This window comes from Aulonocara sp. 'chitande type north' Nkhata Bay, linkage group LG20, assembly GCF_057382095.1.
Source record: "Aulonocara sp. 'chitande type north' Nkhata Bay isolate Kocher_YH1m ecotype deep benthic linkage group LG20, A_spYH_male_GT1.1, whole genome shotgun sequence".
Taxonomy (NCBI): domain Eukaryota; kingdom Metazoa; phylum Chordata; class Actinopteri; order Cichliformes; family Cichlidae; genus Aulonocara; species Aulonocara sp. 'chitande type north' Nkhata Bay.
The window spans coordinates 4,272,876-4,285,228 of record NC_141363.1 but is presented as its reverse complement, the minus strand read 5'-3'; the positions used below and the strand labels follow the sequence as shown (position 1 = coordinate 4,285,228).

At 41.7% G+C, this 12,353-nt stretch overlaps 1 protein-coding gene across 1 annotated transcript; it reads right to left on the bottom strand.

Moving 5' to 3' along the window:
* Nucleotides 1-3,371: 3,371 nt before the first annotated feature.
* Nucleotides 3,372-9,733, bottom strand: gpr61 (G protein-coupled receptor 61). The gene is made up of 2 exons (XM_086278587.1): nucleotides 9,569-9,733; nucleotides 3,372-7,615 (listed from the first exon to the last, which is right to left on the bottom strand). Exon 2 carries the CDS (start codon nucleotides 7,380-7,382, stop codon nucleotides 5,973-5,975), a length of 1,410 nt encoding a protein of 469 aa, XP_086134713.1. The 5' UTR covers nucleotides 7,383-7,615; nucleotides 9,569-9,733; the 3' UTR covers nucleotides 3,372-5,972.
* Between the last annotated feature and the right edge of the window lie 2,620 nt (nucleotides 9,734-12,353).

Below are 12,353 nucleotides of genomic sequence, written 5' to 3'. Positions count from 1 at the left end.
CGCATTGAAATGCGGAATTCAATTAACCTTTATTCAGTCTGTATGATATTGTGCCTGCCCAGAGAGGTTGAGGGGCTCAAAAAACGGTTTCCTCCAGCTATTAGATATAACTTTGACTTTTTGAACAGGAAATAGTTTGGGGGCACACCTTTCAATGAGCCTGGAGGTTCGTGCGCGTTTATTATCGGAACGGTTAAATGCAGCAGTATTAGCAGAGTTAAGCTAATGTTTAGAATTAAGATTTTACACGTTAAATACGTGAAATGAGTGACAGAGATGTATCCAGTGTTTTATGTTTGTTGGATTGATGTGACAATCCTGGTCATTTTTATCTCCATCTGGATTAGCTTATTGACCCTTTTGTTGTGAAATCTCAGCAGTTAAAAAGTTCACTACATTTGAACATCTGGAAGCAGATAATATTTACTGGTATCAGTAATTTAAAAGAATTACACTTATGTCAGTGGACTAACCTTTTTCTTTCTTTGTCGTGTCCTAATGCAACCAAAGATAATTTGAATTTTATATCTACCATCTTTTTAAAAGACTATTAAAAAAAACATAGGTGCCATTCTAAGAATACTTTTATATGTGACATGTATTTTAAGAGGGACAATTTAATGTTTGGTTGTTTTGTTTTGTTTTTTATAAATGATGCAATAACCTTTTATAAAATATCGTTTTTTCCCCAGCTCCTGCTGCCAAACAAACTTCACACCACTGTCATCAGCACAGGTTACCAGGGCAACAGCTGATTTCAGGGAAGTCAGGATTGGGAAGTAAGTGAGAAATTCGTGTGAGCTCTTGTTTGACCTACACTTTGTTTTTTAGTAGCTGTGAGCCTGTTTGTCAGAGCTTAGAGGCTCGTAGGCCTCGGTTTAAATGTTTGGTTTATAAGAGGCAATTCGTTACTACACCCACTGACGGTGGGCCACTGGGTGCAGGTGTGGGATGCTGCCATCATGTCACATTGACTTGATGTTGGCATCAGTCCCTGGGCACTTTCACTGGGCGTGTTGTAGCCTATCGAAAGGTCAGGCTGTTTGAACTGTTTCTGTGCACTGCAGGAGGCTCCCGCTGCTGCTCGACATTAAAGCTATGAGTCTCTCTGTCCAATGGGACAATGGGATACACGAGAGTGTATGAAAATTAAAATAATCAGAAAGCTGTGGTGGAGCCTCAGATGATGCTTGTGTCCTCTGTGTTTTGATGTATCTGGTGAATACAGAAAGGGGATATGCTGATATGTATTTGCATATGAAAAAGAAATTAGCTTACAGTAACTAGTGCTGCATGTGGCCTATTAACATATAAACTTACGATAACAATAAACAAAGAGGGGAACTAAGTCCCCTGCTACCTTACGAGCTACGGTGTTGTATAGTCCATACACAAAGCAATTAAACATTACTAAAACATAGTAGTGGCTTTAGTTTTAGTTTAATATGTGTATATATATATTTTTTAAAAATAATAAAAATAATTATAACTTGAGTAACCATGCATGTTTTGCATGGGCTGCTGCAATGACTTAGTCTTTACCCCTTGTTAGAATAAATTATTCTTATTCTTATCTATTCTTATTCGTATTCACATTATTTGTGAAATTTGTGCATTTAATGATAAGGCTGTCAATGCAGAACCCCAAGTTCAGTCAGAAAGTTCACAAATTAAATGATTTCATCACAGCAGCAGAATATAGTTTGTGCTGGCCTCTAGACTTTTTAAACTATCATTCCACCCAAAAATTGTTACACGTGATAATGGAAAGTATAAGTTAAATACAGTTGGGTCCTTAATTTGTTGGACAAAGAGACAATGACGGTGGATTATAGATCAAACCATTAAGACTGAAGAGCAGATTTTTCAGCTTTAATTCAAGGTTTTTAACAAAAGCTTTGCATTAACTTATCAGGAATTACAGACATTTTATACACAATCCCCATCAGAGATCAGGTGACTCACTCGGCCATGGAAGAATATCCCATTTCTTTGCCTTGAAAAACTCTTCAGTTGCTTTTGCAGTTTGTTTTGGGTACATTATCCATTTGCACCGTGAAGCACTGTCTGATCAGTTTTGTGGCGTTTGGATGTATCTGAGCAGAGAGTGTGAGTGCTTTTAGATGTCTTCTAGTCTCACCTGGTTTTTCTGGTCTTCAGTGTAGACCTTGATTGTAAACCCTCTGCATTTACATTCATGAAGGCATTTCTTGATTGTAGACCTTGACAATGATACCCCAACCTCCGCGAGTGTCGTCTTGACATGGTTAGAAATTGAGAAGCTATTTTTCTTAAACAATGAAAAGAATTTTGGCCTAATGCACTTTAGCTATCTTCTGTGGTCTTTCAGGCTATTTAGTGTTGCTACGCTGATCAGTGAATTCAATCTTTTTAACAATGCATCACATTGTAGGTTTTTGCTGTCTCTCTGATGGTGTTCTGGGGGGTTTTCAGCCTAATGATGATTTCCTTCACTCTTTAGGTCTCATAATTAACATTAAAGTGACAGCTATAAAAAACAAAACAAAGTAAACACTTTGAATCAACTTCAGATGTTATGCCTGCTCCATTTGGCATGAAATAACAAGGGAACAGCCTTCATCTGGGCATGAAAGTACCTGTCAGTCAACTGTCCGGTTAAATTTGAGCCTCTGAAAATGTGGGACTTAGCATAAGAATGGCTGCAATTCCTCAACAGCTCATGCAAGGTCTTTGTAAAATCCACTGATTTTAAGCTGAAATTCTGCACCACTGCAGTGGTGTACAGAGGTGAAGCTGCAAACAACTCTGTCTTTCTAGAGCAAATAGTGGATCTAACTGTGACCTCCTAAATCCTGCAGGTGGATGTTGGGGTGGTGGAGGGGTCAGCTGTACAGGTCAGCTGCTGCAGTACTGACATGTCAGAGGGATGCTGCAGCGTAAATAGATGCCAAATTGAGAGAGTGTGTTTGGTAAATGACATGAGGAGAATGAGGTCTGTTGTGTGTATGATGCAATATGGCTGTGTTGTCTTACTAGCTCGCAGGTTTTGCTACATTTGTGATAAAAGTCCAGCATGGGGGCAGTGTTTTGTTGAGGGATAGCAGCATCCCACCTTACTCAAAATGTCACTCCTCTTTCATCCTGTCCTACTGTTTCATTTCACCCCCTACCTACATCACACACACACATACACGTGTGTGCAAGGACACACGCACACACACGTGTGTGCAAGGACACACGCAGAGGTAAAGAGCAGGAGGTACCTAGAGGGCACGAGAGAAAGGAGATGATTGATGGGGTTGCTCATGCGATTGATGCAGTTATTGATCTGGAAAAAAAAATATGTCTACAACTACAAATTCAACCAGCAACACTCAAGTTAATCTTCTTGCTGCATCTTTAATGATTTCAGTTGAGGGAGGGAGGTACACAGCAAAATCTTAACATGGAGACAAACAAAATCTTAAGAATTAAGAATAGGAGCTGCCTTTGCAGCTGAAGTGCGAAAAAGAGAAACACAGAGGAACATGGAAAACATCACCACTGTACTGATGATTTACAGTACAAACAAAACTCTGTTTAATGATGTCCAGAATTCTCCCAAAGGTAAGAATATTATCTGCAGTTCACCTTCAGACCAGGTTATTTCTCTGTCCTCGCAATCAACAGATGGTCACAGAAAGACAGCTTAAAGCATTTAATGAGATTGGTCTGGGCGATTTTGCCGCTAGAGTAATGGAAACCAGATGATTGAGCGTTGGATTGATGTTCTCTCGGTATAAGGGGTTTTGTAATGACCCCAGACTGTGGGAAATATCACTGAAGTTATTACAGCATTGTATCATAAAAATAATAAAGTAATACTCCACAGAAAAAAAACAGAGACAATCCAAAGAGATTAAACCCCCGTTCAGCAGTGCAAGTGAAATAAATCGAGTCAGTTTTAAATTATTTTTTTTAAATAAATAAATTGTGTAATAGTTTTGCATTTGGAAGGTTTTAGCAGTCTATCAGCTGTTAATAAATTATTAAAAAATAAATAAACACAGAAGAAATCTGAGCATCATGCCAGTGATTGTATGTCACTCGCTCGTCGCTGCTAAGTTTAAGGTAGGGCTTCACGTTAAAGCTCTTTTTAAGAGAAGCTGATGGGGCAACCCTGCCTGAAAAACAACATGCAGCACAGTCATATCGCAAGATAGTTAAAGAACATTATGCCTTTCCCTGACAAAGAGACCTTTTTTTGTTCTGACTCCCAGCAAGCTATGAACCTTCTCCTGCGCGCCTTGTGTTTAGTGTCTTGTGATCATTGCCGTCCGTCCGGTATGAGGCAGTCCAGAATGGATGAAGGCAGCAATAGATAGGAAGTATTTAAAAAAGAAAAAGAAAGAAAGAAAGTGTTTAGCAAGAGACTTGTGCCTTGTAATTTGTCTTTGGAACGTTTGTCACTTCTCGTGTGACTTGTGCAAACAGTTTGTATTCCACCTGAGATCAGAAAAAGTATCGCCAATGTCTTCCATCTGCCGTTTGAATGAGGCCAAAGGCAAAGCTTTCCATGTGTAAGCATTGCCACACCTCTGTGCTCTATGTAGCCACAACAAGCCCTGGTTGTTTATTGCACAAACACGAGAGCACTCACACAGCTCCTTATGTTTACCTGTAAACAGTGCAGACATTACAGGGTAATTAGTACTGGTGTGCGAATCTGTTCATCCCGAGCCGTATTTCAGCTGTTTTAATGCTGTAGTCAGTTTTTTGTTTTTCCTTCTTTACAGCCTAAATCCTTAACGCCACCTCTATCGAAACAATTAAAGCAATTCTTTGAGTGGGGGGGCTGGGGAGGAGGAGGAGGGGTTGCAATCACGAGTCTGCCAATGTGAGATGATTTTGGTGAGGAGGTGATAATCACAAGACTAAGAACAGATAAACACGATAATAACGTTCCTGGAAAATGGTTAAAAATACTCTGTCAGCCTGTTTATTATAAATACCAGCAGCAGTAACAGCTGTGAAATGATCCCTGTTCAGCGCGATGAATATTTTAAACTCTATATGGAGGAACATTTTTGCATTAATTCCTTGGTGTAATGAGATGTGCAAGTGGAATAAATACATGATAAAAACAGATTCTTTACTCACTTAACAAACTGGCAGTGACAGCTACAGGAACTAAGAATCTTTTACTTAAACAAACTGGCTGTTCTGCAAACACTTTGTTGGTGCACGTACGAGTGCCTGGGGCGGTGCTCTGTCTTTTAATGATGAAAGTGTTTGTTGGTTAAATCGGTTATAAAGTATCTGTTTGGTTTAAAGACCCAGCAGTAAAACCTTGAACTGATTGCTCTGAATACACAATGATGAGAGAAAATTTTCATCTCTTGGTGAATTCATTTTAAACAATAACCAGGAGGGCGAAAATGCAGATGGCAGGCCAGAGGGGCTGATATGATGAACTTTGTATGGTGCATTGTCTTTGCATATTCAGCGGGGAATCCACATTTAAATGAATGCATATCAAAACTAAACACTCTGCGAAAAGTTCTTTTGAATGGCTCTAACAGTGCGTAATAAAAACACTGACAACTATGAACATTGCTTTGACAAAGTTTCCACACTTCTTATGTTTATGTGACATTTGTCACTTCACTGGACTATGATAAGCACAACAAGGGCTCGGTGTTTGTCCACTGATGTGACACAGAAGCGGCCTCACACCGTATGGCTCTTAAAGCATGTGATGCTACAGTGCATCTGACTGTTGGGCTAAAAGTAAAATGAAGCACAAGATATATTGAAGTCTGTCTTTCACTAAAAAAGCTACATAACTTAAATTCTTCCAAGAAGATACCGTGTTTACAGTTCACTTTGCTTTAAAGCACTTTGTAGCATCAGCTAGAGATGTATTAATTCAACAAATTGTAAAAAATATGAAGAAAACTAAATATATTTATTGGCTTATTGTATGGCAGAAGAGTGCGTACATGAGTCGGCTACAGCTCTGGTACAGTTTTGAAGCAGTTCTCTGATACATGGAGCTCATTGTTCAGCTGTTGCTGCTGTATGAACTCTGAGGTTTCCTCAAGGATCTGCCCTGGGATGTGGAAGTCAGCTGGCATGTGCTGCTGAACAGCTGATTCCTGAAGATCCTCAGTCTCTGGCAACTCTAGGCTGGCTCTGCTGTGAGAGTTGCAGGGCTCCAGATTGCATCCAGTGCCCTGAAGGAACTGCAAAAAGTTTTCCTCAATAGAGGCCTCTCGGCTGGGCAGCTGCTCTCCTTCTCTGGGCCCAGCGCGCTTGAAAAGGCAAGCCAAGTGGCGGCTCAGCTCCTCGCGGATCTGACGGTTCAGGCAACCGTAGAAGAAGGGGTTGGATGTGAAGCAGAAGTAGCCAATCCATGTCACCACATCCTCCAGCTGGGCTAATGAAGCAGGGGAGGTAGACACTACAGCCGAGTAAAGGTGGAACGAAAAATATGGCAGCCAGCAGCAGAAGAACTGGCCTCCCACTGCCACCAGAACCACTGCAGCCTTCCCCCCACTGAAGGTCCTTTGAGGGGTGGTGCGGGAACCAGTTCCTCCGAGGCTGGCCGCCATGGTTGAATGGCTGCTCACAGACTCGGATCGTTGTCTTGGAGTGTCCATCCAAGTGGGGAGGGGGCCGTGCTGCATGGCTGCTACTCGTGCCACCTTAAACATGTTGCAGTAGACCACCAGTATGATCAGCATAGGGCACAGAAAATAGATGACTGTAAAGAAAACCATGAAGACCAGGCGTGTGATCCCGCCACCTGTCCAGTGGAGGGAGCAGTGTCTCTGAGTGGGAACGAGGAGGGAAGAAGCCCCCAGACCCTGGTTTCCCTGGAGCAGCCGGCCCAGGAGTGGAAGTACTGACATGACAACAGCTTTAATCCAGATTCCTATTAGTACCATCACCACCACCCCCACTGTCATCTTTACCTCGTGACGCATGGGGTGGACAATGTAGTAATAGCGCTCCACATTGATCGCACATATGGTGAGGATGACAGCGCTCACTAGACATACACTCAAGCAGAGGTAGCTCCGACACAGCGCTTCGTCCACCAGGATTTGATCTGACAGCATCCCCAGAGGCATCAACACCAGCGCTGCCACCAGATCCACCAGACAGAGGTGGAACACGAAGGCAAACTTACGCAGCTGCGGCGTTTTGGTGATGACAATGATCACAGCCAAGTTGCCCACCACTGCAAGCATGTTCATAATGAGCATAGCACACAGTGCCAAGGAGCGATTCAAATCTATCCCACCTGGGATGCTCGTCGTGGGTGAGGTGACATTAGAGATGTTTGGCTGCAGTGAGGGTGGAAACAGGGAGAAAGAAGTGTTCCAGGAGGGGCTTGGTGTGACAGGACGCTCCATGAGAGGATGGGATAAAGAGGAGACAGTCCGCTGAATTTCACGGGCCCATCACCCATCCTCCCCTTTCGTAGAGTATCGCTGAGAAGCTCAGGCAGTGGTTTCTGTCATGGCAGCTTGAACCCTACAGGTCCTCACTTCCATAGACCTTGGCCCAAAGCTCAGCAGATGATCAAACACGGGCGTAACAGAACTCTTAAGGAAGACGTCCTCTTTCTAACAACACCACAAAAGATCTGAAACAAAATAGAAAGTCCAGCTCAGTCAGGTATTGCTGAAGATAAACATTTGAGACTCATCTTGCCACAATGAATGAAAAAAGGTAAAACTAGTTGTCTGAGACTAATTTAAAAGGTAAATAATATTCTATACAAACGAAAAATCATGCAATGATATCACTGAGGCATCTGATTGGTCAATGTAATGTGCAATGTAAATGTAAAATTAACCCTAAACAAAGGGCCAGATTTAAATATACTGAGGAGAACTGCTGTTTTAACTGGTGGCCACAACAAATATTACATTTGATTTATTTTCTTTTGTATAACACAGAAGATTTTTTGAAGCATCCTCTCTTGACTTTCAGTGGATAAAACGTGTGCAGTTGATAAGTGATTACAAAATTGCAAAATTATAGATTAAAAGGCAGTAGTTATAGAATTTGATCATTTGATTTTAATATCCTAAAAAAATCACTTTTTCCCTTTTTTTTTTTGCTCTGTAACTTTTCTAATTTCAAGTTGATTAATTTTAGCTCTTCTACTTAAATGTAAACCTATCAGATTTGATCCAGTCCTGCTTGTAGCCTAGCATATAACCATAAGTCACCATTTACTACATATTTGAGTTTTTGAATCATCAGATGTGTCTTTTCAGGGCAGCTGAAACCCCAGGGAGAGGCTCAAAGCACAGAGTAAACCGTATGCCCTCCTTAACTGACAGAAGATCTAAACTGAAATAGAAAATAATCTGCAAAACTCACAGATCACCGCTGGGTCGAAAAGATCATCAAGTGCAATCCTGACATGTAAAACAAAGTGTTTGTTTTACTTTCTTTTTATAAAAAAGTTCTGATAGGACTTCTGAACAGTTTCTTAATTATCTACGCTGTATTTTAACAGTAATGTATTAAATGTGTTTCTGAGTGAAAAAGTATGCATTTTAAAATTGCCTAAAAGGGATGTGAAGTAAAGAAGAGCACCTTCAGCTGTCCGTATTAGTGTTTGCTACTGGAGTAGATCCTGCACTGTTTACTGTCGCAACCTCACCTGCGCTCAACCCCACGCGCTATAAAAGCCGTGGAACGAGCACAAAGCCTTCGGTACATTTCCATATGCTGCACAGCTGCAGGTGCAAGTTTTCCATTTCACAAGTGTGACATCCCTGCAAAGCACCTCTTCTTTTCCTGCCCACGTATGCACATCGAGCACAACAGCCACCAGTCAGACACAGAAGCATAAGTAGGTGGCCTTTGCTGAATCGGTCAAAGGGAAAGAGTCACCTTCAGCTGAATTTTTTTTTAAAAAGCAGCTCATCTGTGATGCAGAGACAAGCGTGGAGCAGTCTTCTGGAGGGTCTTAGTCTAATCAGCCCTGATTGCTTTATGGAAACATTTATCATCAGTGTAACTCTCCAAAGTGAAGTGGAATAAACTCTCAAAGGATCTTTAATCTTTATGAAAGTTTTACTGGCAAAAACTGGAGAAAGATTCGAGGACTCTAAACCAGCACAAGCTGTTGTGCGACGTTCAACTCACACTTGCCCAGTTTATGTTGCTTTAAGAGCTGCACAAAATTCATACAAAGCTTCAGCCTAAGGTTGTGCGAAATCTCTCTAACTGCTGACTGAAAACCATATGACCCTATCATATGCACATGACACTGTGTTTACTGTGAGCAGAAAACAAGCCTGTTGTTCAAGTGTCCTTTTTCATTACAAAGCACTTTCACTTCTCAGCAGCAACATGCAAGCGAAAAACAGGGTTTTAAATGAGACGAGAATATCTATTCTCACACGTCCTTGTCCTTTAATGTGGATACGTTAACGTAATGTGTGATTTGATGAGAGAATACGCTGCCCCTTGAGTCAGTTTCTACCGCCTTCAGCATCCCGTCTTTCACTCAATCACAAATCTCCCCACGTGGCGCAGGTATTGTGGAAATGCGTGTGATGACAATTCAGTGACATACCTCAATCTGGAAAAGGCTGCTTCCTCCTGTGCAGGTTCACAGTCCAGTCTGCTGAAGCATAGCCGACCTGTTTCACTCTCTCTCTCAAGCACACACAGCAAACACGCACACACACCACGTCACAGAGAGAGAGAGAGAGAGGAAGCGAGAGCAAGAGAGAGAGAGAAGGAGAAGGGGGAAAGAGGAAAGGGGCACTCCTGTGTCTCCTCCTCACCTGGCCCCTTTCATCTCGTCATCATCCTGACCACCCCCACTCCCCCTCCTCTTCCCTTCAAAAACACAACGCACACCTCCGTCCTCTTAGATCTCGTGCAGCAAGATTGGAGGTGGAGAGACAGAGCAGAAGCAGAAGGTTGAGATGGAAGGGAAAAAAAAGAGTGCAGGGGCTCTGTCTCTCACACTCACACACTCTCCCCACACTCTTGCACACACACACACACGTGCTATCGCCAGCATGCGACCAAAGAAACTGCAGATTCGTGTAGCGCAGACAGGCAGGCAGCGGGGGGGGGCACCCGCCTTCCCTCCCCTCCACTGGGTCTTAGTGCCTCACTGGCACAAGATCCACATGGACTTGGGGTTCTTATTTTGACTATCATGACAGGCCCGCTGCAGGTCACATCAGGTCCATCTGATATGCACGGGAGCATCCAAAAAATTGCAAATCAGAAAAATCACTTCATCCAGGATTTCTCTGATTCTTTCTCCTTATGCTTAGTTTACCAAAATCCCCCTCGATGCTCAATCTGGCAAAATCCCTCACACAAAGCTGGATTATTGATTTGTAGAAAAGAAAAGAATTCCAGTGGTTAAAGTTAATGAGGTGAGATTAACATTTACAAGAGCCCAGCCCATGCAATACACACTGGTGCATTTGTTGTGGGTGTGAAGTGTTTAATGTCATCATATTATATAAATAATATTATAATTAGTTTTTTTTGTTTTGTTTTTTAAAAGAAGATTTAACATTCTCTAATGTTTTTTAATTGTCTTTATTATCATTCTGAATGCTACTGATTGTGAGATTTTGCACAAGAAAAGCAATTAAATAGTAATGGAATTAAGTGCAAGTGTTACAAGAGCAATTACAACATCAGATGTTGAATAATTAAAATGTCCGAGAGCCCAGAAAGTTTTTTTTAGCAGTTTAACTTTTAACAGACGCAACGCACAAGACAAAATGGAAACTTCTGCTTAGTGAAGAGAATAAAGACATTGCTACATGCGTCTGGAAAATAAGTAATTGCTTGACTAAACTTGGCTTATGCTTGTGTATTTGTGTTTTGTTCTTTTAGATCTCACATCAGTAATATTTGCCATGTTCTTTAAACTGGAAAGTCTTTGCACTCATGTTGGGTTGAATTTGTGGGTACAGTTTAATGACCTAGTTTCATGAGCGTGCAGCGAGAAAACGATGATAAGTATCATATTTTCTCACCTTGAAATTAGTTTCATCGGCAAACAATGTTCATGGGGACTAAGGAACAAAATGATCAACAATGCCCTGAGAGTTTCATGTATAATAGCCCAAGATGTGATGATAGCAATACTACTGTGATATTTTTAAGAGTCGAACATAGAAGAACCTTTGTGTTTGTTAATACGCTGCTCCTCAGCTCCCCTGTGTGTGTGTGTGTGTCCTGTGACTGCGCTGAGGTGTTGAATAATGATGGAAATAGCAGATACATGCTCATGCCAGCCGTACCAATGGCACTGGAGGGAAATACAATAGTTTCCATGGCAACTTTGCTTTAGCCTCTCCACCCTGCATCAACCTCAGGGCACAAACATTCACACGCTGATGCTCCCTGCATGCTGCACCGCGTGGAGTAGTGTTCGACATGATGTGCAAGCATGTTGTGTCCGGGGATTATTCTCAGACTGCTTTTTTCCTGTACACAGATAGGCTGGTTTTTACTCAATTACAGCTGCTGATCTGTGGTTTTTTCTTTTATTGTAATCTTGGATTTCATCAATAGGGGGAGCTCTCACATTTAACAAGTTATTGCAAGGGCTGAAAATATTGTTCTTTTCCTGCACATCAGCCCTAATGTGCTCCATACAAGCACAGTGATTCATGCTTATAGAACAGGACTTTTATCGACCTTTATGCATCCATATAAGTTGTCGTCATCCTTCCTCATTCGGCAACGCAGTTAAATGAATCAATAGTTCAGGTGAATTTGTTCAGTTTCTGAGTATGATCTGAGGCAAAAGGTTCACGATGTGTTTGGATGTCTGTCTCGATTGTTTGACGTAAGATGCAGCCAGGCAGTTTGCACACACACACACACACACACACACTCACACACAGTGCTCTGAAAGGAAAACACGTGTCTGTGCTGATGTCAGACATCCAGGATGATGTCGCGCAGCAAGAAAGCATCGCGTCACAAACCTAAATCATCTCAAACTGGGTTTTTGAACATTACAGTCAGTTCACTGTACCACAAAAATTTACACAGCTCACTGGGCCAGTGTGGCAGAAACAAGGTGTACCTAACAAAGTGTCCACTTACATTGTATTAAATGTAAGAAACATTATCCGACCAAAGTTAAATCAGCTTTACTCAAGTTTTATCCTGCTACAAAACCCCAGAAGGTCACGTTAACCTGATGCGCCAGATGAGTAAGGCTACACATGCTTATCTGAGCTGAATAAACCCTCAGAGCACACATAGAACATCGTTTTAGTGCACTCGATTATAATCAACAAATAAGTGTGGAGGCCAGAAGAGTGACCCAAAATGGTTTATTTAGGCTGTTAGGCTCTCACAGTTTATGT